Here is a 25716-nt window from a genome sequence, read left to right as displayed (position 1 = left end):
GAGCCAGGCAGTGGTGGCACACACCTCTAATCCCAATACTTGGGAGTCACACGCCTTTAATCCCAGCTCTAAGAAGGAAGTGATATGGCTGGGTGGAGAAAGGTACAGAAGGCGTGAGGAGACAGGAACTAAAGGCTTTTCAGGCTGAGGAGTCCTAGAGGTTAAGACGCGTGGCAATGGTTTGTTCCTTTGTCTCTCTGATCTTCAGGCAAATTTTTTTTTCTAGGGTACACAATGTATCACCACAGCCACATGTGGCTGTTGAACCTTTGGGAGGTAGCTAATACCACAGAGGACCCGAGGGCTAAACATCATTTCCTGTCTCACTCCTCTGAATTAACTGTAGTGGCGACACAAGCTGACAAAGTGCGTGTCCAGCTTTTCAACTTGACCAACTGAGGAGCCTCCACGAGTCCCAGACCTTATTCTTTTTTTGAGGCCTATTTACACAATTAAGAAGTTTGGCTAGGTAACTTCAAAAGGCTTTTTTTTTTTTTTTAAAGTCTCTGACATGCTAAGATTCAAAGCACTTATTTTATGAATTCTAGAAAGACATGAGGGCATGCTCCTCATAGGGGGACTTCTCTTCTTTGGAGGCTCGGAGACTCAGTGACTCACCCAAGAGCAAGAAAACACCAGCTCTGGGCTGCCATGCCCTGTCCAAAGCCAGCCATCACCACCTTCCCATCCCTTCATCTCTCCATCACCCCTACTAGTTCCCATCCCTACAGCTCCCCCCTCTCCCTGTGTATGGCCTGCGAAATGACTGCTGGCTGGACAACCATGTCCCCACAGGCCTTTGCCCTGGTGTCAAAGCCCTCCTTGTGAAGTACAGCCCTTCAAGTAGCGTGCCAGCTATGGACAGGATGTACCAGGTCCCTATTCCCATCACCAGGGATTTACAGGGCCAGAAACAAGACACTTCCTGCTACCACCAAGGCTGGGATCCCTCATGCATCATGTGCACCTGGAATGGTGGCTCTGGTAGACTCACAGGCCAGAGAATCCTTTCCATTACAGTCCCTTCAAAGGGCACACACTCATACGTGTGAGTGTGCATGTGCGAGTGTGTTCATATAAAGGAGGAGGGAGGAAAGAGAAATCACTGTAAATCTGTTAGCTGTGTAACTGTTCTCTAGACACCTGGCCTCAATGTCCAGCAATGCACTTTATTTATGTAGACACAGTTTCATGTAGCCAAGGCTGGCTTTGACCTTTCTATGTAGCAGAGGATGGCCCTGACCTTCCAATTGCCCTACCTCCACTGTTAGAGTGCTGGGATTGCAGATGGACACCACTGTGCTTGGCTTTATGTGGTGCTGGGGATGGTGCCCAACACTTAGTGCTCCATAGGCTATCACTCTGCCAATGAGCTGTACCCCCAGCCAACCTTTGACCTTCCTCCCTCTCTTTCTAAAACAGCCACCACACCAGACTGCTTTCTTTAGTTTGAAGATAAAGTCTTGCTATGTAGCCTAAACTGGCCCTGAACTTCACGTTCCTGCCTTAGCCTCTTGAATACTAGGATTATAGATGTTAACTACCATGTCTGGGACCAGGTGCCATTTTACTTCTGGGCTGGGGTCTTGGGCTCCTACCAAAATCTGCACCCATTTCTACCTTATAAGAAGGGGGCAGGCCAGGCAGTGGTGGGCACACGCCTTTAATCCCAGCACTCAGGAGGCAGAGGCAGGTGGATCTCTTTGAGTTCAATGCCAGCCTGGTCTACAAAGTGAGTTCCGGGACAGCCAGGACTATTAAACAGAGAAACCCTGTCTCAAAAAACCAAAAAGAAAAAGAAAGAAAGGAAGGAAGAAAAAGAACTAAAAGAAGGGGAGGAGGAGGGAGAGGAAGAGGAGGAGAAGAAGAAGGAAGAAGGAGAAGGAGAAGAGGAGGAAGATGAAGAAGAAGAAGAAGAAGAAGAAGAAGAAGAAGAAGAAGAAGAAGAAGAAGAAGAAGTCATCAACCAAAATGACCCCTATACACCCTCTTTCCTCCCATGACCTGGACTGAGTTAGATCTCCCACTGGGCAGATGTGGAGCACCAGCATTTGAGTGTTCAATAAGAACCTGGGCAGAAATAGCACAGCCCTTCCATCTCAGGGCCCGGAGACATCTTTGTTCATTCCACCCCATGACCATAACCTTGTACCCCATGGGTCATCCTGTGAGCCCCCGACTTCTACAAAGACTTCTTGGACACTAGTCAGAATGCAGTGTGTACAATTATGTTGTCTAGTTTGTGCAAATGACAGTCCTCTTAACCGGCTGCCACAGGTACAGTTGTCATGGAGGCAAAATTTGTTTCAGACACCAGCCACTTCCCTTTTCTATCCTCCCAATATTCAAAACTTCTAGGCCTCCTTTCCCTTCCCATGGCCTCATGGCAGCTGGTTCCCAGGGTCTGTCAATCTCTCCATGGAAGGTCCTCCATAAGAGGACTCTCACTGAACAAGGCTTGTTCTCTGGGTCTCAAAGATTTTGGGTGAAAGGAAGGAAGAGTTTGTAGTGACAATTAGGCCTGTAGAGTGACCACCAGATCAGAGAGCTGGGCATGTTTCTTTGCTTTGGTTTTCATAAGGGTAAAGTGGGGTGAAAGCCATTTCCTCAAGGGAGTAATGGAATGGTAAAATGAGCCATATGACCTGGCGAACAGAACTCTCTATGAGCTTTAAGCCTCTCTAACAGTCCCCATTCCCCTAAAAAGGGACCCCAAAGCCAGGTGTCCCTTTTCTTCTTGTTGTTTTAAGACAGGGTCTTACATAGACCAGGCCGTCCCCAAACTCACAATGTAGCCAAAGAGGACCTTGGTCTCCTGGTTTTCCTGCCTCCACTTCCTGAGTGCTGAAATTGTAGGCATGCACCACCATGCCCGGCTTGCCTGATTGCCAGGGCTTGGGCCCACTGGGCAAACACTGTGCCAACTGAGTTATGTCCTTAGGTCCTGTGCTTTGAATCTTTCGAGAAAAGATCTTTGCAGTCTAGGTTGGCCAGCAACTCATTATTAGCCAAGGCTGGCCTCAAGCTTACCGTTCTGTTTTAACACCCCCCCCACCCCGCCGAGTACTAGGACTACAGCAGCATGTCTAGTGGGTCTCTTAGCCCTCAGCACAGTCTTGTTGTAGTAGGAGTTCGGAGGTTGGTGCAAAGACAGGGACAAAAGCCCAGATGGACACCTTTCTCCTGGAAAGGGACCCAGGATGACTGTCATCTCCTGACTGGAACCCTACTGGGGCTCAGTTCCCCTCCTTTCCCCTCCCACTGAATGCCCCTGAAGCATGATCCTAGTTAGTCTTAACAATAAAAACCAGGAGTCAGATATCGGGGTGAAAGCTGAAAGGTCAGAGAAGCAGAGCAGCAGCCACTAGAGATTTCTTACCTCTATGAATCCTCCGTCCAAAAGGGGACCAAGATCCTGTCTCCACCTCCCGATTGTGCTGAGATCAAAGGCATGAGCCTCCCAAGTGCTGGGATTAAATGTGTGTGCCACCACCCCTTGGCCTCTCTGGTTGACTAGAGGCTAGTTCTGCCCTCTGAGCTCCAGGCAAGCTTTATTTGTCAGAACACAAGCAAAATACCATACAAAAGCCCACCCCCACCACACACCCATCAAAAGATCAGGGAGGGAAGGCTGGCTTATTTCTTTTTAATGCTCGACTCTCTTCAGAACCAATTATATTACCACTACTGCTGTCACTTCCAGACATCCGACTACCATACTCCTTCTACACGGATCAAAACTCACCCTGACTGGAGAGTTCCAGGTTGCAAAAGAGGATTGTCGTTTGCACCTCTCTTTAAGTCTGCCCACCAGTTCAACAGAGACACACGCATGCTGCGTGGTTTTAAGAGTGATGAGACAGATGCACGGGGAGTCCCAGGAGACCGAGCAATTCAATGACTTTCAGAGTAATTGTGGAAGTGACCATTTTACTTGATAACTGACTGGTGGGGCTGGATGACTTTGGACGGGAGTTGTATGTACCTGAGGGAGGGCAGGTGGAGGAGGGGGTATCTGTCCTTCACAGTACTCCTGTATTTCCTCAGTTTTGGGGAATAGGATGGGCTGACCTGACATTTGCCTGTACCCTATGGTGTTCCCTCCCGGTCTAGCCTTGAGGGAGGCTAGGCTGATTCAGACTCTGTGCTTCCATCCCTGGCCTGACTCCTTTCCCAATAACCACTGGGGACATTGAGACCTTGTGTGACAGCTGGGACAGGAGGTCTTGGCTCTCATGGTACTCTGCTACAAGAGTGTCCTGGTGAATTGGGATTGTAACAAGAATTTTAGGGCAAGAGCTGGGGCTTCAGCAGCCCCAACAGCTAAGCCACCCCTGTCCCAACATGCTAATTAAGGAGGCCAGAGACTTAATTAATGTGCACTGAGAAAAGGAACAGAATAAAGGGGTCCAGGGACCCCAAGTTCAGGGAACTGAGATGAGCTTTGGGTTTAAACAAAGGGGGAATTGGAGCAAGGAGGAAGATGTATGCATAATTAGGCAGTCCTGGTCAAGGTGGGGTCCCTGGTTTCGGCTCCAGACTGCAAGGTCATCCCAAGAGGATGGCCACATCTTTGGGTCACCGTCATCACCAAAGGGGCCGGTCTGGTGTTTATTAGACAACTTTCCCTAGGCCAGAGCCTCTTGATTCTGGAGAATGTTCTCACTTTAGAGGTAGCCTGGGCTGCCCGGGAGGCCTTGCTGATCACTGTGGGACCAAGTGAGGTCCAGTGCTTTTTAAGAAAGGAGTTTCTAAGACTTGTGGCAGGACTGTCATTGGGCTTTTTTTTTGGCAGCTATGATGGCTTAAAATAGTCTCCTCCAGCAGGGACTTGTTCCGTCCCTGGGTCTCCGACAACCACCATGCCTCGGGCCTGTAAGAGGTCTGGGAGACTGTTTCTAGCTCCCCTAGGGGCCACTTTCAAACCAGGCAGCCTGCTGAGCCAGAACTGTCCTGAGGATGTGCAGCCTGCCCAGATGTGCTGGCCCACAAGGCTTCAACCTCTTGTTTGAGGCCAGTTTCAGTATCCTGCTCCTCCCAGGGCTTATCAGAAGGAGGAGGAGGGGCCAGGAACAACCCTGAGAATGATCCCCTTACCTCTCTCCCTTCTTCTCTTAACCTGTGTGTGGGGGTGGAAGGGACTCATGTTTCGCTTCCTCCTCCCTTCCCACGGCATCCGGCTGTTATCTTCTCCCTGCTGTTTGCTCAAGCCTCCCAGAGCAGCCTCTGAGGAGGCAGGCAAGTCAGGGTCCTCATGGTTACCGCGGAGGAAGGAACTCGCAGAGATTGTTCATGCCCACTCCAGGTTCTACGGTTACTTGCTTCCCTGAACTCCCGTTCTTAGCCTGTAAACCTGTGTCTGTCCCAATCCCACGTCACACAACAGAGACAGTGCCATAAGGGGAACTCAGTGTGGTCTTTAACTGGGTGTGAGCTGGTTATTTCTAGCCAGGCTTCGGGGAACTTGTCTCAGGGCTGGAGTTCAGAGTTCAGGGTTCGGCAGTTCAGGGTTCAGCAGTTCAGAGTCTTTCAGAGGACCCTGGTTCAGTTCCCAAGTCAGGCAGCTCACAGGCACCCGTCACCTCCTCTTCTAGATGGATCGATGTCTCTGGCCTCCTCCAGCACCCGCACTTGTGTGTACATACTCCCACCTTACACGTTTTTCCTTGGGGGTGGGTGGGGCGGGGGAGAACCTGTTCCAGTCTCTGTGTCCCTTGTGTCTTGTGCTCACGTTGCTGTCCCTTCGGTCCCCAGAATCGGGCTGTAGGTCTTTCCAGGCAGCTCCTCCTTTTTGCCTGTGTTGTCTGTCTTTCTGCTGGTGAGGAGACCGAGGCTGGTATCTTCTCCATCACAGATCTACTCAGCAGGATTTTCACTAAGTCTTCACCAATAATCAGGGGCCATAGCTAGTCCCTGGGATCTTGGTGGTCATGCAGAGTGTCCTGGGTTCGTGTGTGTGTGTGTGTGTGTGTGTGTGTGTGTGTGTGTGTTGTTATTATTGTTGTTGTTTATTTTGTTTTCTGTTTTGACAAAGACTTGCTATGTAAGCAGCCAGGCTAGCCTCCCAACTCCAGGCAAGTCTCCTGCCTCAGCCTTCTGAGAGCTGAGATTATAAGTGTGCATCACCGTGCCTGGCTGGGTGAATGTTCTTAAATGCTAGGAAGTGTCTGGGTGATGGAGTCTAATCCGTCAAGGGATGCTTTCCTGGGGAAGCAAGGGTTTAGAAGAGAGCTGGAGGAAGAGGAATAGGAGTGGGTTTGGTGGGAGGTCAGGAAGAGCTGCTGCAAAGACCTGTTTAGGAAGGTACGTGGTGGAGTAAACAGCTGGAGGAAAACCAGGCTGAGGAGTAGGGAGCAGAAAACGATCTAATCTGGAGGTCAGGCTCCGTCACATCCGTGGCTCAGCTTGTTAATTTTGCCTTCTCAGTGTCCCACATCCAGCCACTTGTCTCTGTCTCCAGCACCAGTGACCTGATTGACCAAGTCCAAGTGCAGCCTAGGTTCACCGGTCCCCCAGAGGGTACTCAGCTGCCTCTTTCCCTGGCTTCCAAGACAGCAGCACATCTGGCTGTTTCTCTTCTTGTCCCTTGAAGAGATCTTTTCTGTCTCTTTTGTAAGACATCCTCTACCCCTGGCTAAAACTAGCGGCTGCATCCCAGACTCATTCCAGGCCAAGCTCAAGGCTTCTAACTTCCTCTCTGGCAGTGGAACAATTCTGTCCACTCTGCGGTTTCAACTCTTGCTTAAGCAGGGGTGACCTATAACCTATACCGCTCAGATCTCTCCTCTGACCTCTTGCTGTTTACTTAGTATGTCTACTGAACAGTCACAAAACTTTCTCCAAGTCACTCTGTATCCAAAGCCAAACTTACGAATGGCTTTTCCCTCCAATCAGAGCCCTTCCAGAGTTCCCTGGTCAGTGCATGGCCCCCACTGTGCATTTATACAAGGAACCCGGAAGTACCTGATACCTTCTCAGTCACTTCCACATCCAGAAACTGAGTTCATATACCTTCTCAGTGTCCCCAAATTCACTTTCTGTTCTCATTTATCCAGCAGCAGCAGCTCAGGCCTAACCACTGACTCTTGTTTGATGATTTCCACAGCTTCTTATCTCACGCCTTGCACCCAACTCACTGTCCTCTGTGGGCCAGAGAAGCACTGTGAGCCACACATGGGTGTCCGCCTTATTCTTATATCTACCTCAAAGCTAAAACCCCTCCACATCTCTCATCCCTTTAAGATGAAGGAAGATGATCCCCCACACACTTTATTCCATATCAAGGTCTTGTGTAGCCCAGGCTAGCCTCAGAGTATAGCCAAGGATGACCTTAGACTTTTGATCTTCTTGTTTCTACCTCCAAGATACAAGGATTAAAGGAATGTGCCATCATTCCCTGCTTAAGGAAGACGATTATATTTTCCTTGAGACAGGGCTTCACTATGTATCCCTGGCTGGCCTGGAAGTCATTATGTAGTCCAGGCTGACCCAGAACTCACAGAGATCCACTTTCCTCTGCCTCCTAAGTGCTGGGATTAAAGATGTATACTCCGGTGCCTGGCTAGGGTGATGATTTTTAAGAGGCCTGAAAGATGCATCAAGGTCTCTCATAGGCCGTTTTCTGCAACAGTGATGTCTTTTGTGGGGTTTGTGGAGACCTGGTTCCTTGCGTGGACTGGGGAGCTCTGGTAGAGCCAGTACAATCATTTCGCAGAGGGGGAGCAATTCTGCAGATGTCTGATATTGTCTATTTTATAATTCTTTTTTTTTTGTCTTTAATGTTGGCTCCTACTAACTTCAGCTAAAGAGTGGACTGGTCAATTATCCTTTGGAATATGCACCCTCCCTGGAACCCAGGGGAGCCTGGGTACCTCTGCGTCCTTATTGGAAGCTGCCTGCAGCCGTGGTCTGTGGGAAGAATGGACTATGTTTAAGATTCTCTTTGCCCAGTTCCCTCTCAGTCTGAGGCTGTGACCCAGAGAAAGTCCCTTTTTGTTTCTCCTCAGATTTCTTTGTCTTCCATTGTAGCCATGGAAATAAGGAAGCCTTCTCTTGCCGGGGAATTCGTCTGGCTGTGGACTGGTTCAGGGATAGAGGACACACCTACATCAAGGTTTTTGTCCCATCTTGGAGGAAAGAGCCATCAAGATCTGATACCCCCATCAGAGGTATGCGCCACCCCTCCACCCCATTCTGTGGTAATGTCACCCACTGTGGTGACCAGCTGCTTGTCTAGAACTGGTTTAGTGGTCTTTCTTCCCGAACTGAAAGCTCCATGAGTTCATAGTTCAATGCTGACTATGAACACTCAGCATTCTCAGAGCAGAAATGCCATGAAAACTTGTAGAATAAACAAACATTCTATAACTCTTACTTGCTCATTTATAGACAAGCACATTGCTTTATCGTTTATTGTGAATGATTATAAAACAATTGTGTCTTATAACATTTAACCCTCTGAAGATTGGATCCACATTTCACAGCTAATAGTAAATAGACTTTGAGGGAGGCGTTCATTCTGTCAGGTAACATTTACTATTTCCCAAATACCGCTTCAACCTCTTCACTTAAAGAAATGGAAATGGAGACACAGAAATTAATTTTAGTGTTTTTGTTTTCTTTCAGTGTTGGGGGTCAAACCAGAGGCTTTGCACATGCTAGATAAGCCTTCTACTACTGAGTTACATTTCCAGACATTTTGTTTTATTTATGTATAATATATGCAGTGTGTGTGTGTGTGTCCCCGTGTCCTCAGAAGCTTGAAGAGAGTGTTGAATTATTGGAGCTGGAGTTACTAATGGTTGTGAGCCACCCAGTGTGGGTGCTCTAACTGGTCCTCTGCAAGTGCAGTCCGTGTGCTTAACCACTGAGCCACTTTGTTTCTGGTCCCCAGCCCCATTTTCTTTCTTTCTTTGTCTTTTTTCTTTTTGGTTTTTCAAGACAGTGTTTCCCTGTGTAGCTTTATTTTCTTTTTTTAATTGAATTTTTTTTTCATGAAATAAATTTTGATCCTGTTTCCCCCTCTCCCAGATCCTCCCTGCCTCCCTACTTACCCAACTTTCTATTCCTTCTCTCTTTCAAAAAAATCTAAACCAGCCAGCAGTGATGGCCCACGCCTTTAATCCCAGCACTCGGGAGGCAGAGGCAGGTGGATCTCTGTGAGTTCGAGGCCAGCCTGGTCTACAGAGCAAGTTCCAGGCCAGCCAGGGAAAACAAACAAAAACCAAAGATAGAAAATAAAATGAACAAAAACCAAGAAACAATCCATATGTACAAAAATGAAAATCAAAACCAAAAAGGAAAATAACAATAAGACCAAAAAAAAAAAAAAAGAGCCCCCAAAAGCAAAATTAAACAAAAAAAAAAATCCACAAAAAATGCCACTGAGGATATCTTGTCGTTAGTCAACCAGTCCTGGATATGGGGCTTGCCCTGAGTGAGGCATCATTGATACACACAGTGAGACGCCTTTGGAGAAAACTGATTTTCCCTTTACGAGCAGCTATCATTTGCAGACAACTTCTTGGTTAGGAGTGGGATCCTGCATACACTTCCCCCTCCCAGTCCTGGGACAGCATGTGGATTGAATCTGTGTAGGTCTTCTATGTGCTGCCACAGTCTCTGAGAGTTCATGTATACATCAGTCCTGTTGTGTTTAGAGGACGCGATTTTCCTCCTAGAATCTTTCAGCTTCTTCTGCCTAGATCCCTGAGCCTCGAGGGGAGTAGTTTGATAAAGATGTCCCCCTCAGGACTGAGTGCCCGGAAGTCTCTAACTTCCTGCACTTTGTCCAGTTCAAGGTCTCTATGTTAATTTCCATCTACTGCAAGAAGTATATTCTCTTGTACAGGTTGAGCTGATCTATGAGTATAGCAGTATATCATTAGAAGTTATTTTTCTGCTATGTCCCTTTGGCAGAATAACAGTAATAGGTTTTTCCCCAGGCCCATGACCTATCTAGTTGAAGGTTCTTGGCCACTTTAACAGTGTCTCACAGAGTGGTCCTCAAGTATTAATTATTAATCCAACAAGAAAGTGGTTGGCTACTCCTGTAACAATTGTGCTGCTGTTGTGTCCATGCATTTCACAAGCAGGTCACTGTGGCAGGTTGCAAGGCTTGTAGCTGGGTGGTATTAAGAGTACCGCTAGGGACGGGCGGTGATGGCACACACCTTTAACCCCAGCACTCAGGAGGCAGAGGCACGCAGATGTCTGCGAGTTCGAGGCCAGTCTTGTCTACAGAGTGAGCTCCAGGACAGGCTCCAAAGCTACGCTGAGAAACCCTGTCTCAAAAAAAAAAAAACAACAACAACAATGAAAAGAATACCTTCTAGTCTCATGAATGGTAGTCAGTAGAGGAGAAGCTTCTAGTTGGGTACCAGCTTGACTTCGCATGTTTGATGGCGTAAATAAGTATCATCTTCAGAAATGGGCCTTATCATCAAATTATGGAGAGTAATCAATAGCCTTGGTGATAGCCTCTGATGTTTAGGGGTTCCCAATGGAGCCCTTTGGCCAGTGGCTCAATGAAATAAAAACAAAATAAAAATTCCTGGTACTGGGGGTTTTACTTGGTAGCTTAAGATGTCTAGTTGGGGCATTGCCTCTTCTTCTATTATTTGGTGACTCCATTTAGATTCCTTTCATGTATGTATATATTTTAGGAAGCTTCTCAGTAGTAGGTTTTCCAATGGCCTTTAGTGTTAGCTGCTCCTCTCCATAGTCCTTCCTTTACCCTTCTCTCCCATCCCGCTCCATATTTAATTCTCCTGGTTTCCTTTTTGTCTCTCCATAACAATGTATTCTACTTCCTCTTCCTTTATAGATCTTCTTCTCCTTGTTAGTCCCTTGCTAGATACCTAACCTTGGTATTATTCAGATTCTAGCACACATACTGAAAGCTAAAATTTGAGATTGGGGATGGTGATGTCTCTAGAGGCTTTTATTATTCAAGATTTTAGCTACCCTGGGATTTTTGTGTTTCCAAAATTATACTTTTAATTTCTTTGAAGAATTGTCTTGAGATTTTGATGAGGATAGTATTTAATCTGCAGATTGCTTTTGGCAGGATGACCATTTTTACAGTATTAATCCTACTGATCCATAAACATAAGATCCTTCTGTTTTCCGGTGTTTTCTTCAATTTCTTTCTTACACGTCTTAAAGTTTTTAGTATACATATTTTTTTTACTTGTTTGGTTAGTTACCCCCAGATTTTTGAGGCTATGATAAAAGGTATTGTTTCCCTGATTTCTTTATCTGTGACATTTGTATACAGGAAGACTAATGGTTTTCGTGTGCTAACTTTGTAACCTGCTACTTTGCTGAAGGTGTTTATCAGCTGTAGAAGTTTCTTGGTGGAATTTTTAGGGTCATTTTTTGTACAAAATAAAGATACTTTAATTTCTTCCTTTCCTATGTATATCCCCTTGATCTTCCTTCTGGTGTCTAATTGCTCTAGCTAAGACTTCAAGTTCTATATTAAATAGGTACGGAGAAAGTGGACATCCTTGTCTTAGTTCTGATTTTCATGGAAATGCTTTGAGTTTCTCTCATAAAAACAATTAGGCAATAATCATTCTGTTTCTGTTTTGCAGAATAATTTGAGGAGTATTAGTGTTAATTATTCTTTGACAGCCTGGTAGAATTCTGTGCTGTATCCATCTGGCTTGGGGCCTTTTTAAGTTGGGAGACTTTAAAATACTGTTTCTATTTCACTAGGGTTTATGGTGTGTTGAAATTGCTTATTGTATCTTGATTTAACTTTGATAGGCAATGTATATCAAGAAATTCATCCATTACTTTTAGGTTTTCTAGTTTGGTAGAGTACAGATTTTTATATGGATTTTTTTTTTTTTTTTTTTTTTTTTTTATCGAGACAGGGTTTCTCTGTAGCTTTGCGCCTTTCCTGGAACTCACTTGGTAGCCCAGGCTGGCCTCGAACTCACAGAGATCCGCCTGCCTCTGCCTCCCGAGTGCTGGGATTAAAGGCGTGCGCCACCACCGCCCGGCGAGTACAGATTTTTAAAGTACATCCTTATGATTCTCTGAATTTCCTTTGTGTCTGTTGTAATGCCTCTATTTTCATCTCTACTTTCATTAATTTGGATCTTCTCTCTGTGTCTTTTAGTTAGTTTGGCTAAGAGTTTGCCAATATTGTTGATTTTCTCAAAGAACCAACTCTCCATTTCATTGATTCTTTGTATTTTTTTTGTTTGTTTGATTGTTTTTATTTTCTTTGATTTTAGTCCTGAGTTTATTTCTTGCCATTTCCTCTTTTTGTGTATTTTTTTCCCCTGGTTGTTCTAGAGCTTTCCGGTGTACCACTAAGTTAATAATATGAGGTATCTCCGGGTTTTTTGGTGGGTTGGCTTTTTTTTTTTTCTCTTCAAGACAGGGTTTTTCTGTGTAGTTTTGGTGCCTGTCCTGGATCTTGGTCTGTAGACCAGGCTGGCCTCGAACTCACAGAGATCTGCCTGCCTCTGCCTCCTGAGTGCTGGGATTAAAGGCGAGTGCCACCACCGCCCAGCTTGCTTGTTTGTTTTTTTGTGTAGGAACTTAGTCTATGAACTTGCCTCTTAGAATTTCCCTTGTGTCCCATAGGTTCGGGTGTGTTGTTCTTTCATCCAGTTTCTGTCTTGACCCAGTTTTCACAGTAGTGAGTTGTTCAGTTTCCATGACTTTGTATACTTTCTGCTGTTTTTGTTGTTGTTGATATCCAGCTTTAATCTGTGGGGGTCAGATAGGCTGTAGGGTGTTATTTCCGTTATCTTGTATCCAATGAGACTTGCTTTGTGTCCAAGTATCTGGTTGGTTTTGGAGGAAGTTCTATGAGTGCTGGTAAGAAAGTACATTCTTCAAGTGTTTGGGTGAAATGTCCTGTAGATATCTGCTAGGTTCGTTTATTTATGATGTTACTACACTGTTTAGTTTTTGTCAGGATGACCTGTCGGTTGTCAAGTGTGGGGTACTGAAGTCACCCAGGATCGCTGTGTGAGGGTCAATATGTGATTGTAACTGTAATAGTGTTTCTTTATAAACTTGGGAGCCCTTGGGTTTGATGCTTAAATGTTTAGAATTGCAGTTTCCTCCTGGTAGATTTTTTTCCTTTGATGAGTATGGAGCACCCTTCCCTAACTCTTCTGGTAAGTTTTGGTTTGAAGTCTGTTTTGTCAGATATTAAAATGGCTACAACTACTTGCTTCTCAGGCCCATTTGCTTAGAATACTTTCCCCCTGAGGTAATGTCTATCCTTGATGTTGAGATTGTTTCTTGGATGCAGCAGAAATATAGATCTTGTTTTTTCTAATCCAATCCATTTTTATTGGTGAATTGAGACCATTAATATTGAGTTATCAATGAGCAGTGCTTACTAATTCCTTTTATTTTGTTGTTTTTGCTGTGTGTTTCCTATAATGAACATTTTTGGGATTATTTATTCCTTGTGTCTTCCTGGATAACCTTGTCTTTGACTACTTTTTTTTTTCTAGTGCCTTCTATAGCTCTAGATTAGTATATAGAAATTGCTTAAAACTGTATGTAATCTTGAAATATTTTTCTTTCTTAGTCAATTGTGATTGATGATTTTGCTGGGCTTAGTAGTCTGGGATGCCATCTGTGGTCTCTCAGAGTTTGTAGGACATCTGTCCAGGTCCTTCTGGCTTCCAGAGTCTCCAGTGGAAAGTCAGAGTTAGGGACACTGGGGCCCACATGGAGAGGTGGAGTTCCCAGGGGGTGAAGGTGTGGTGGGAAGACCTGCTCCTGTTGTCAGGCGACTGCGAAATTAACAGTAATTCTGGAGAGACTGTAATGGAGGACAGGAGGGACAGTGAAAATTACCTTCCTGTGTTCCAGCCCGGGGTGGTGGCCACTGCGGGATCCTTGGTACAAAATGTTTCTGCCTGCTGGCAGCTGACACAAAGGAATGGAGAGCGGTTAGAAAGGAAGGCTGGGAGGGTCAGTGGTTAAGACCTAAGGGGCCCCTGGGTCTGCACCAAGAGACAGAGTCCCTGGGGAACGGAGGTGGGGTGGGGGGAGGGGCTCGGGCAAGCACAGAGGCTGCAGCCGCAGAAAGGCAATAATAACTCTGGAGAGATAGGGATGAGAGGGCCCCGGCCCCATTTTAATTCCTAAATCTAGTAGATATTCTAAGCGACAACTAATAGGACACTATAAACAATATTGTTGTTGTTCTCCTTCTCCTCCTCTTCTTTCTTCTCCTTCTCCTCCTTTTCCTCCTCCTCCTCCTCCTCCTCATTATTATTATTATTATTATTATTATTATTATTATTATTATTTTGCTGTCCAGGGGCTTGAACACAGAGCCTTCACATGCTAGGCCAGGCTTCTACGATGGAACTACGTTTCCAGCCCTTGCTTGGTTTTCCTTCTACTTTCTTACAACAAGAGGTGGGGTGTTAAACCTTTGCTGGTATCAACCCAGCCGAGTCAACAACAGGATGGTGGTTACCTCATGGTCATTTGGAAGCTTCGCTTGACTTTTCCTTTCTTATTTTAACCAAAGGTATCTGTCCCCACTCCTCTGTTTCTCTGTCTCTCTCTGTCTCTGTATCTCTTTGTATCTCTCTGTATATCTCTCTCTGTGTGTGAGTGTGTGAGAGAGAGAGACAGAGAGAAAGAGAAGGAGTGAGGGAGAGAGAGAGTGAGGGAGAGAGAGAGAGAGAGAGAGAGAGAGAGAGAGAGAGAGAGAGAGAGAGAGTCTCATACAGCACAGGCTGGCCTTGAACACCGTATGTAGCTGAGAGTGACCTTGAACTTCTGATCCTTCTGTGTCTACCTCCACAGTGCTGGGATTACAGATGTGCAACATCAGTTTTGGTTTATGTGCTGCTGTTGGTCAAGCCCAGGCTTCATGTGTGCATGCTAGACAAGCGCTCTGCCCACTGAGCCACCTGTCCAGACCTTTAGTTTGTTTTAAATGACGCTCGTGGTTACCAGTTGCTTCTTGTTCCCTCCTCTTTCTGTTTATTTGTTTTTTAAGTGAGTTGCTCTTCTTATGGATGCTGTGTCTTCTAGGATATTTCTATGTTAATGTGTACGTTTTTAAAAGTTCTCCCCATTTCTATTTGTTTTTCCTTCGTCCTATTATTTTTTCTAAGATTAGTTCTTTTTGCTTATTTCGGTCTCTCTTGCTTTTAGGTTTTCTTTCCTAAAGTCTGCTGATTTGTCTGTTAGTCTTTATCGTTCATAGGGGAGCTTGGTTAAAAAGACACATTTATTTATTTTATTTTTATATTTATTGATGTGTGTGTGCGTGTGTGTGTGAATTGTTAGGCTTAGCTGCAAGTGTCTTTATCCGCTGAACCCCTCACCTGAGCCAGTTTGATTAGACAAACACCTATGTATGCACCATGGTTTCTCTGCTAGGACCAGGATTTTTCCAAGGATGACCTTGGGCATTCACTCACAGCTGTCCTTTCCACATCTCCTTCTTGAAGCAGACAGGGAGCAAGGCCCCCGGGCCTGCCACACACTCCGATGGGAGGACACTGGGGCTTTATTCCCAGAGAACAGCTCATCGAGGCCACCCTCCTCGCTAGCCACACTTTCTTCTTTTTCATAGAGACCGGGATGGGAGATGAGGACAAGCCCAGGCTCACCGCTAGCTCTTTGCCTCTGCCTGGAGCATTTGGCTGCACCCAGGGAAAACTGTTCCCACCTCTGCTCAGCCTCGCAGGCATTTGCTGGGCTGTGGCTCCCTCCACATTTTAGAATCAGTATGGTTTCTTCTGATTTCTGTCTTCCTCAAATCTGTCAACCTCTGGGGTCTGGCTGCCACCGCCAAACCACTTCCAATGTGAATGTGTAGCCTTTGGTATTGCTTTACCACTGTCTCTACAGGATTCATGTCAAAATTCATTCAAAATTTGCCCTCTGACCTCTATATATTCATTCATTTATTTATGACAGCATCTTGCTATGTAGCCCTAGCTGTCCAGGAACTTACTTTATAGCCTAAAGCTGTGGCGATTCTTCTGCCTCAGTCTCCCAAGTGCCATGTGTGCCAACATACTTGGCTAGGGATTTTAAAATAAACCACAAAGGGGCAGTCCTGTGCAGAAAAAAAGAATGGAATCAGGCACTTTGAGAACTTTGGCTCAGAAGCAGATGGCAGTGCCACAGACAAACAGATGAGAGAGAGAGGGAGGGAGGGAGAGAGAGAGAGAGAGAGAGAGAGAGAGAGAGAGAGAGAGAGAGAGAGAGAGAAGTCTAGACGGCAGCAGCAGACTCTACCTTCTTCAACGTCTGACCCGCCTGCTTCTGCTTCCATTGCTGAGTGTGGGGGTGACCAACAGGCACAGGCCACCCTGGCCCATTTTATGTGGTCATGGGGTTGAACCCCAGGCTTCATGCATAAGAGGGAGGCACTTGGACAACCCAGTCACATCCCTAGCACTATACCTTAAATTTTCTGCTGAAGGGGTTCATCTCCAAATTAATGGAGCAAGGACAAGAACCCACAGAAAGACGGGCTATTTCATAAATAAGCCTGTTACAGAAGAAAACTATAAATGGGCAGTAAAAGTAGGCAAAGATGTGCAAATCCATCAGTAACCAGAAATAAACGCAAAATAAAACCCTGTAAGGGACCATGCTATGCTTGGTGGGCTAAAAACTGTTTTAGAGATCGATCTACTACCCCAGGGGGTTCCCTGGACGTCCATGCCAGAGACTCACTTGGGGACAGTAGCAAACACGTGGGCACGGCCGGACCATGTCGCCGTATGGTAACTGAACAAAGAAACCGGGATGTGACTATGGGTAGGGACTGTTCGCTGGGTAAAGTCCGAGGCAGAGAGCCACACTGAAAATGATCCTCGCATGTGTACCTGTGAAAATAAAAGCAAGCGGGGGGCGGGGGGGGGGGGGGAGACGGTCAACACTGTTTTATAACAGGTTATCTTACGGGGAAGTGAGGCTTTTGGACTGGGATGGGCAGCAGGGACTTTCCGGGCACGATGCACCCCATTCTCAAAGTTCACGGCGCTTTTTATTGCAAGTACCTTAGGTGTACTATGCACTTTTGCGGTTTTGTGTTGTTGGGGCAGGGGCTCCCTGGACGCCTGTTCCTTCTGCTTCTACCTCGCAAGGCTGAGATCGTAGGCAGTAAAGAGTAAAGCAGCCTTGGTGGCACAGGTGGTAATCCCCACACGCCGGAAGCAGAAGGGGGGAAGTTGTGAAGTTGAGGCCAGTTTACACTTTACAGTAAGAAACTGTCTGATCAATAAATAGTCCCTTCGAACCTGCCCAGGTCTTACTGGCGGCTGGTTTGGAGGCAGATGCGTTAGGAGGGGTTCCTGGGTTGGGTGGCGGGGGCCCTTCTCTGGGAGCCCTGACTCAAGCCTCTCTGCCTGTGGCCTCAGAGCAGCACGTGCTGGAGGAGCTGGAGCGGCAGGCTGTGTTGGTCTACACCCCATCCCGCAAGGTCAACGGCAAGCGAGTGGTCTGCTACGACGACCGCTACATCGTGAAGGTGGCCTTCGAGAAGGACGGCATCATCGTCTCCAACGACAACTACCGGGACCTGCAGAATGAGAACCCAGAGTGGAAATGGTTCATCGAGCAGCGACTGCTCATGTTCTCCTTTGTAAATGACAGGTAAGGGATGGAGGAAGCCTGCTCGCCCTATCCAGGTCCCCGCAGGCCAGGGGTCGATCTCTGTCCCTCGGATCGCCTCTCTTCTGTGACTGGTTTCCCTAAAAGCGGCTCTGCCCAGGACCTTTGGTTCTCATGGCCAATGGAACCCACTCCCTGCAAAGCTGCGGACTTCGTTTTCTGCCCAAGGAAAAGCCATAAGATAGTTATCATCCAGGGTGGGGCTGGAGAGATGGCTCAGTGGTTAGGAGCACTTAATGCGCTTGCAGAGAACCCAGGTTTGGTTCCCAGCACTGACCTGGTGGTTCACAGCCATCCATAACTGCAGTTCTAGGGGATCTGATGCCCTTTTCTGGATTCCATAGGTACCAGGCATACATATGGTACACACATACACACACAGAGAGAGAGAGAGAGAGAGAGAGAGAGAGAGAGAGAGAGAGAGAGAGAGAGAGAGAGAGAAAGGCAAAACACTCATATACATAAGATAAAAATAAATCTAAAAATTAAAATAAAAAAGTTATCATGGAGGGGAGATTTCAACTTTGCTGTATTTCTTCCTTTCAAATTTTTGTCATTTTAAAAATGCTGGCTGGGGCTGGGAGGATGACTCAGTGGTTAAGAACACTTGCTGCTCTTGCAGAGGATCAGAGTTCGGTGTTTAGCACCCATGTCAGCCATCTTAAAACCATCTGTAACTCCAGCTGCTGGGAACCCAATACCTCTGGCTTCCAGATGCACCTGCACTCACATATTCAGACCCACAGGCAGACATGCATACCGACACGTAATTAAAAATAACACAAATAAATCTTTTAAGAATACTGATTGAGACATTTTTCCATATCCCAGGCTGGCCTCAAACTCACGTAGTGAAGGATCACCTTGAACTTCTGCTCCCCCTGCCTCCATCTTCCGAGTGTTACAATTACAGATGTGGACCACCACGCCCAGTATATACCATGCTGAGGCTCAAACCAACCCAGGGCTTTGGGTATCCTAGACAAACGTTCTACCAGCTGGGCTACACCCCCAGCCCTTTGGTTTCTGTTCTAGGCAAAAATCCATCAACTCTTGCTCTGGGGCCTCTGACTGGCCTTCTGGCACGTGGGTTGAGACAAGGTCTTCAACTCTATAATGACACAGGCTGCCGTTGAGTCCTCATGTTCCCGGCATGTTTGGCTCATAGCAGATACACACTGACTAATGATACAGGCAAGGAGGAGAGCCTGAGAGAATGAAACCATGACTATGGCCAGGCGGAGAGGGAGAGGGAGAGGGAGAGGGAGAGGGAGAGGGAGAGGGAGAAGGGAGAGGGAGAAGGGAGAGGGAGAGGGAGAGGGAGAGGGAGAGGGAGAAGGGAGAGGGAGAGGGAGAGGGAGAGGGAGAGGGAGAGGGAGAAGGGAGAGGGAGAGGGAGAGGGAGAAGGGAGAGGGAGAGGGAGAAGGGAGAAGGGAGAGGGAGAAGGGAGAGGGAGAGGGAGAAGGGAGAGGGAGAGGGAGAGGGAGAAGGGAGAGGGAGAGGGAGAGGGAGAAGGGAGAGGGAGAAGGGAGAGGGAGAAGGGAGAGGGAGAGGGAGAGGGAGGGTGAGGGGGAGGGGGAGAGGGTGAGGGTGAGGGGGTGAGGGAGAGGGGGAGGGGGAGGGAGAGGGAGAGGGAGAAAAAGACACTCCAGGTGGTGCCCAGAAGAGAACAGTGCCTGACCCCAAAGTCAGGGAGGCAGTATAGTGCAGTGACAAGAGCCAAGGCTTTGGACCTCACACAGTGGTTTCCTCCGACGCCCCGCCCTGCTGAAGTGGTGTGAAGATTAGAGAAAACTGTATCCTATAAGGAGTAGCAGTTATTCCTGGGGACAGGTCTGGATATGTCCCCACCCCCCACTGCCACCGGTTTCTGAACCCAAGAAGAGATGCCCTTCTGAGCCCCAGGACAGAGGCTTCAGCAGCTGCCCTGTCCTAACCCCAACTGTCATTTCCAGATTCCTGGGCTAGTGGCTTTGGTCTCGATGAATCTGTCAAGTCCGTAAACTAGACTTCAGAAATCCTCACCGAGGGAGGGCTCACAGGTCACGGCTGCCTCTGGCCTGGTGACAGCCAGGGGCCTTAGCCAAGTCCTTCTGAGGCCTGGCCCTCTGCGAAGGGGGTGGAGGGCCGGAAGGCCAGGCCTGACTGCCTGTGAGTGAGGGCTCCTGCCTCAGTGCCCCGGGCATGTCCCCAGGGGCCTCTTGGCACAGCTCTTGCTCCCGAGAGAGAGGGAGGTAAAGCCTCGGAGAACTTTTAATAACTGCAGTGGGCGGTGCCTCAGATTCTTGGTCAGGTCCCAACTCGGAGGAGAAGCCAGCGGTGTGGCTGGAGCTGAGCCCTGGAGTCCACACTGGGTCAGGGATCACTCAGGTCTCTGCAGGGTGGGACTCGCTCAACTTGTGGATGACAGTGATGGGCAAAAATGGCCCTTCTCTCCACTTAGCCCTCCTCTAGAACATTGTATGGACTGGAAGGGGCTCCTGGGACCAAAAGGATTTATTGGAAATCTTAGTAAACGGGAGGGGTTTTTCTTTGTTTTTTTGTTTTTTGTTTTTTTTGTTTTTTCCAGAAGCACTTTGTTTTTGTGGTGCTGAACCCAAGGCTTTGTGCATATACTTGTGCATATATCAAAGGCACATTGGTAACCCTGTTTGTCAATTTTACTTTTGAGTTAGGTTCTCACTAACTTACTTGGGCTGGTTTGAACTTGCGATCCTCCTGCTTCAGTTTCCCTAATAGTGGGATAACAGCTGTAAGTGACAGCTGGAGCACGCATCCCCTTCTTTGTTGAGGTTCTGTGCCGGGGAGGAGGAGCAGGCAGGAGGCAGGCTGGCATCAGAGGACCACGTGTGCAGCAGAGTCGGGGCAACCCCAGAAACTGAGGCCAAGCCCAGAGGTTCCTCCACACCCAGAGTTTGCAAAGGGTGGGGCTGAATCTGCCAGAGGTGCTGGATGCAGGGGTCTGTTTCTTCACCGGAATACCTGCTGGTGTTTTAGACTGTCAATACGGATCCTTCCTTCGGCGTATGCTTGAGCTGAGAGCCATGGTGTAAGGCCAGTGGGTGGAAGGGGGCCTGTCTTGGTTTCTCGGTCTGTTGCTTTGATAAAATACCCCGATAAAAACAACTTAAGGGAGTATTTTGGTTCATGGTTCCGGGTGACAGCCCATCACAGTGAACAAGTCACAGTGGCAGACACCCGAGGCAGCTGGCCACGTTGCCTCTGCGGTCAAGAAGCAGAGAGTGATGTGTGTGTAGGCTCAGTGCACCTTGTCCCCTTTTTATGCGGTCTAGGGTCCCAGCTTAGGGGATGGTGCTGCCCATAAGGGGTATGTCTTCTCACCTCATTTAACCCGACAGAGATGCCCGCTCACAAGCATGCTCGGGGGCCTGTCTCCCAGGTTATTCTCCACAAGTTGACAGCTGAGATGAATCATCACAAGACCTAAGCCTCCAAGGCATTTACACAGTTCCCGAGCCTCCTGGGAGCTGTCTGTTAATACCGTGGACTTTCTTAGGCTCTTTTTGGGGGGGGGGGTCATGGGAAAGGGGTGGGGTGCCCCAGCAAATATATTTTTCTTTTCCTGCATAAAAGACACCCAGGAAGTTGTTAATATGTAAATTCCTGGGGCGGGGGGAGTCCAGTTCTGCCTAACAGAGACAGTGCAAAGCTTCAGACTGCATTTGTGAAACAAGCTGTGAGGTGATTCTGAACCTACCGGCCAGCACCACTCAGGGAGAGGCTGGTGTGAGGGGAGACTGTGCTATGTATGGTACATGGTCCATGCTGTCTGGTATTCTCTGGGGAGGGGGGCTCAGGCCTCCTCTCCTGAGCCTCTGAATAAGGTGCCAGTGGTAAGTCCCATTCATTCTTTTTAAAAAAATTATTTATTTATTTATTTTTAAAGATTTATTTATTTATTATGTATACAGTATTCTGCTTGCATGTGGCCCTGCAGGCCAAAAGAGGGCACCAGATCTCATTATGGATGATTGTGAGCCACCATGTGGCTGCTGGGAATTGAACTTAAGACCTCTGGAAGAACAGTTGGTGCTCTTAACCACTGAGCCATCTCTCCAGCCCCAAATTATTTATTTTTTAAAAGATTTATTTATTTATTATGTATACAGTGTTCTGTCTGCACGTATGACTGCAGGCCAGAAGAGGGCACCAGATCTCATGATAAACCACCATGCGGTTGCTGGGAATTGAACTCAGGTCCACCAGATCTCATTATAAATGGTCGTGAGCCACCATGCGGTTGCTGGGAATTGAACTGAGGACCTCTGGAAGAGCAGTTAGTGCTCTTAACCTCTGAGCCATCTCTCCAGCCCCCATTCATCCTTGAAGTAGCCCCTCTATGGTTATTTTTCAGGTTCATGCCTCCTGATGACCCCCTGGGCCGCCGTGGACCAACCTTGAGCAATTTCCTAAGCAAGAAGCCAAGGCCCCCAGAGCCATCTTGGCGGCACTGTCCCTATGGTGGGTAGCACGCAGGCGTTGTGTGTCCTGTCTTGGAACTGGTCCAGACAGCGTAGGGGCGTGGTGGGAAGCGTTAGCCTGCCAGTCAGCAACCTGGGTCCCTGCCCCAGGAAGCTCTGCCCTCAACCAGCTACCTGACCCTGGAGAGAAGCCTAGCATCTCTGGACTGCAGCTTGCCCACAAGGTCGCTCTAGGGATTGACACCCATGAGGGCCGGATGTAAGCCACATGGGGGGGGGGGCGCAGGGGGGGGGCAGACCATGCATCCCTCAGCTCTTGTTCTCAGTCCATTCACTGCATCCATCCCTGACACTTGATGTTTTTATCCTGCCCCTGATATCTTCCCCCTCCAACCTCACTTTTACAAACTTGGTCCATGCTATCCATTCAGAGTTAGCGGTTTCATTCTAGCTGTTTAACTATCTCTTTCATTAACCTGCCTTGTCAAGTCATTTAATGCTCCTGGCTTTTGTGCTTAAAGAAGTTCGTTAAGATATGGGTGACATTCAAAAATCCTTTCTTGTTAAAATTAACGGAACTTTCCCTCCAGGCTGGCCCAGGTTGTCAAGGTTCACTCTGGGAAGTGCTTGGGTTTTATATGGCCAATTATTCGGTCGTTTGTTCTAACCCCAGTTAGAACGGGTATAGGGAGAAGGCAAAGGTTAGTGCAGGGACGGATGTGGCCATTAATGAAAACTGAGGCAGCGCTAGAGGCAGGATCTTGTACCATCAGCACCCCTACTGTGGGCTCCATCCTCAAGGTCAGCCCTTTCCACAGGGGTCCCTGGGGCCGAGGAGGCTAAGAGTGACTAGACCGAGTTTGGCCTCAGACTCTGCTCAAAGGCAGTTTCTTGATGGATGCTTACTCTGCTGGCCTTGGGGGTTACGGAGCTCTGAGCACTCTCTCCCACCCATCCCAGAACACTTGCCGCCTCCTGGGTCACCTTCCAGATCTGAGGTCTTTTGACGGGCCAAAAGGCAGCAGAGGACCAGCCTGGGGAAGAGCATGGGGCTAGCCAGGTATTGCAGCCTCCGCTCACTCCAGGTCTCATCCCGCGCCCTCTCCACTTTGCCCTCTTTCTAGGCAAGAAATGCACTTACGGGGTCAAGTGCAGATTCTACCACCCGGAGAGGCCGCACCACGCGCTGCTGCCTGTGGCGGACGAACTCCGCGCAAAGACGCGGGCCCGGCCGAGTGGCACGGAGGAGCAGCGGCCACCGCCCAGTGTCGGGAGCAGCAACGCAGCACCCCGGACGCTTCCCCGGGAGCCCGGCGCGCAAAGTCTCCCATCGGCGCCGCAGCCCGCGACCCTGGGCGCCCTGAGCCAGAGTTTCTCGCGGCTGACCTTCAGCGAAACCCCGGCTAGCTGCGTCTCGTCCCAGACGCATGAGCCCGACTGGATGCCCACAGGTGGCCCCTCGTCCTGGGCCGTGCCAACCCCTCGCGCGGGCAGCGCTGCCGCCCTGAGGTCGCCGGGGCTGCGAGGCCTCCGGACTCTGAACAGCCCGCTCTCGCTCTCCTCGGGCGACCTTGGGTCCCCAACCTGCCCGCAGGCCCAGCCGCCAGACGGACACCCTTCCAGGGACATGCACAGTGACTTGCCTCCCCAGCGCAGATCCATGGATGATCCGTGGAACCTTCTCTCCAGCTCCTACCGTTATCTGAGTCACCCAGCCTGGGCCGAGTCTGCTTGGGGCGAGGACGGCTTTAGAGGACCTTCGGGGTCAGCACAGCCCGCAGCCAATGGTCGGGGAGCACACACTGCCTTCTGCAGTGTCTTCCCAGCTGATCAAGGGATGGCCTCGGATGCTGCGCTCTCCGACCTGGTTCTGCTCACCCTCCAGCAGAGATCCCAAAGGACTGGTGCGCGATTGGGGGACCCTTAAGGGACAGGTTCACAACACTGCAAGGAATTGCAGAGGCTTGACTTGCACCTTGGACAGGTGGGCTACAAGACGATTGCCAACCTGGATGTGGTTGGTCCCCCGTCAGTAGGAGACTTCCTTCTCATCCTCGATGGTGGATACCCTTGGCGATCTTGGGGATGCTCCCAGGGGCTGCTGAATGGGCAGGATGCTTTCTGACGTGTTCAGAACACGTCCGTGTTTGGTTCTAAGCACCAGCCACAAAACGTTGCAGCTGGCCATCACCACAAACCAAAGAGAACACCCCAGTAATCAAGATGAGTCTGATACAAACTCTTGCTCTGTAAGCATGTGTGTGTGTGTGTGTGTGTGTGTGTGTGTGTGTGTGTGTGTGTGTATTTAAGATTCTAGGAAGCCATGAGAATGTGGGTCATGGTTGAAAGTTTGAAAAAGACTGGCAGACAATCTTGACTTTCGTGGCACCAAATGATCTTTAAAAGCCTGTTCAGGTGACATGGGAAGGAGGGAGCCGATGCCTGGGGTTTTCATGTCACCCTTGCTAACCTCACTCATAGGGGAACCCAGTCTTCTGTAAATTTTTAGTGTGGGGCTGTGAGGTGCTGTGGGTGCCCCCAGGGGCACTTGATCCTAATGGTCTTCTGACCAGTTCTTCATTCCTTTTGTGCATACATACCATACAACTCAAATATCACATCACACACACACACACACACAGAGAGAGAGAGAGAGAGAGAGAGAGAGAGAGAGAGAGCGAGCCTTGCTCAAGGATCAGCCTATTTTGTTTCTTTCAAGACAGGGTTTCTCTGTGTAGCCTCTGACTGTCCTGGAACTCACTTTATAAACCAGGCTGGCCTCGAACTCACAGAGATCCACCTGCCTCTGCCTGCTGAGTGCTAGGATTATAAGCGTGGGCCACCACACCTGGCTTGTTTTTGTTTTTTTAATCAGCCTTCCATTGTGGTGAATCTACAAAACAAACTTCCAAGTCATACATTACAGAAATAAAACTCCAGTCTATCTACCACCCCTTCAACAACAACAACAACAACAACAAAATAACCTCCAGGTGGGTAGGCATAGAGTTGGATTCTGGTGGAGGTTATTGTAACTTTTACTTAGCTGGATCTTTTAGACAACTTTGGGTTTGGGGGAGAAGAGACCCATTCACTTGCAAGGGACAAGAAATGAGACCGTGATGCTGGAGCATGGACCCAGCATCCTTAGGGATCCTGGCGTCTCTAGGCAGCATCCACGTGTTCTCGTCACAGTGGTATCCTGCCAGGTTGTAACTCATTTGTTCATGAGGGACGTGGTATTTCAGCTGGCTGGGAAGATTATGAAGAGCCTGCCAATGGCCTCTGTTTGCCAAAGCCTCCACGTTCCCCGCAGCGTGGTAGGTGCATCGGGGAAATGCCACTTTATTAAGAGGCTGTGCTTGTTGTTGGCACAGCAAAGGTTTGCCTTGGGGAGAATGCTGTTGTGGTATTCATGGTAAACTTGACTCCTTGGCACCAGGGCAGCCACATGGCTTCCTGTGAGTCCTCCCTCTTTTAAAACATTCTTAGCATGGCTTCTTGTAGATCTGTTCCTCATTCCCCTTTTCTTTTTTTCTTTTTTTTTTTTTTTTTTTTTGGTTTTTCGAGACAGGGTTTCTCTGTGTAGCTTTGCGCCTTTCCTGGAACTCACTTGGTAGCCCAGGCTGGCCTCGAA

General features: G+C 48.3%; 1 protein-coding gene and 1 non-coding gene across 3 annotated transcripts in view; one reads left to right on the top strand and one right to left on the bottom strand.

The window, feature by feature from the left end:
• Positions 1-25603, top strand: part of Zc3h12d (zinc finger CCCH-type containing 12D) — a 39454-nt gene extending 13851 nt beyond the window's left edge. For both annotated transcript variants that reach the window (XM_076552795.1, XM_076552796.1), the window contains exons 3-6: positions 8029-8168; positions 17385-17619; positions 22013-22119; positions 23204-25603. In XM_076552795.1, coding sequence (XP_076408910.1) covers positions 8029-8168; positions 17385-17619; positions 22013-22119; positions 23204-24006 — 1285 coding nt within the window. In that variant the 3' untranslated portion in view covers positions 24007-25603. The remainder of the gene's footprint in view (positions 1-8028; positions 8169-17384; positions 17620-22012; positions 22120-23203) is intronic.
• LOC121823333 (small nucleolar RNA SNORA40) lies at positions 3716-3837 on the bottom strand. The gene has a single exon (XR_006064743.1). It is a non-coding gene; the product is annotated as a small nucleolar RNA SNORA40 (small nucleolar RNA).
• Positions 25604-25716: the final 113 nt, after the last annotated feature.

Source organism: Peromyscus maniculatus, chromosome 16 (assembly GCF_049852395.1).
Source record: "Peromyscus maniculatus bairdii isolate BWxNUB_F1_BW_parent chromosome 16, HU_Pman_BW_mat_3.1, whole genome shotgun sequence".
Taxonomy (NCBI): domain Eukaryota; kingdom Metazoa; phylum Chordata; class Mammalia; order Rodentia; family Cricetidae; genus Peromyscus; species Peromyscus maniculatus.
The sequence above is the reverse complement of the archived record's forward strand: the minus strand, read 5'-3'. Positions and strand labels throughout refer to the sequence as shown.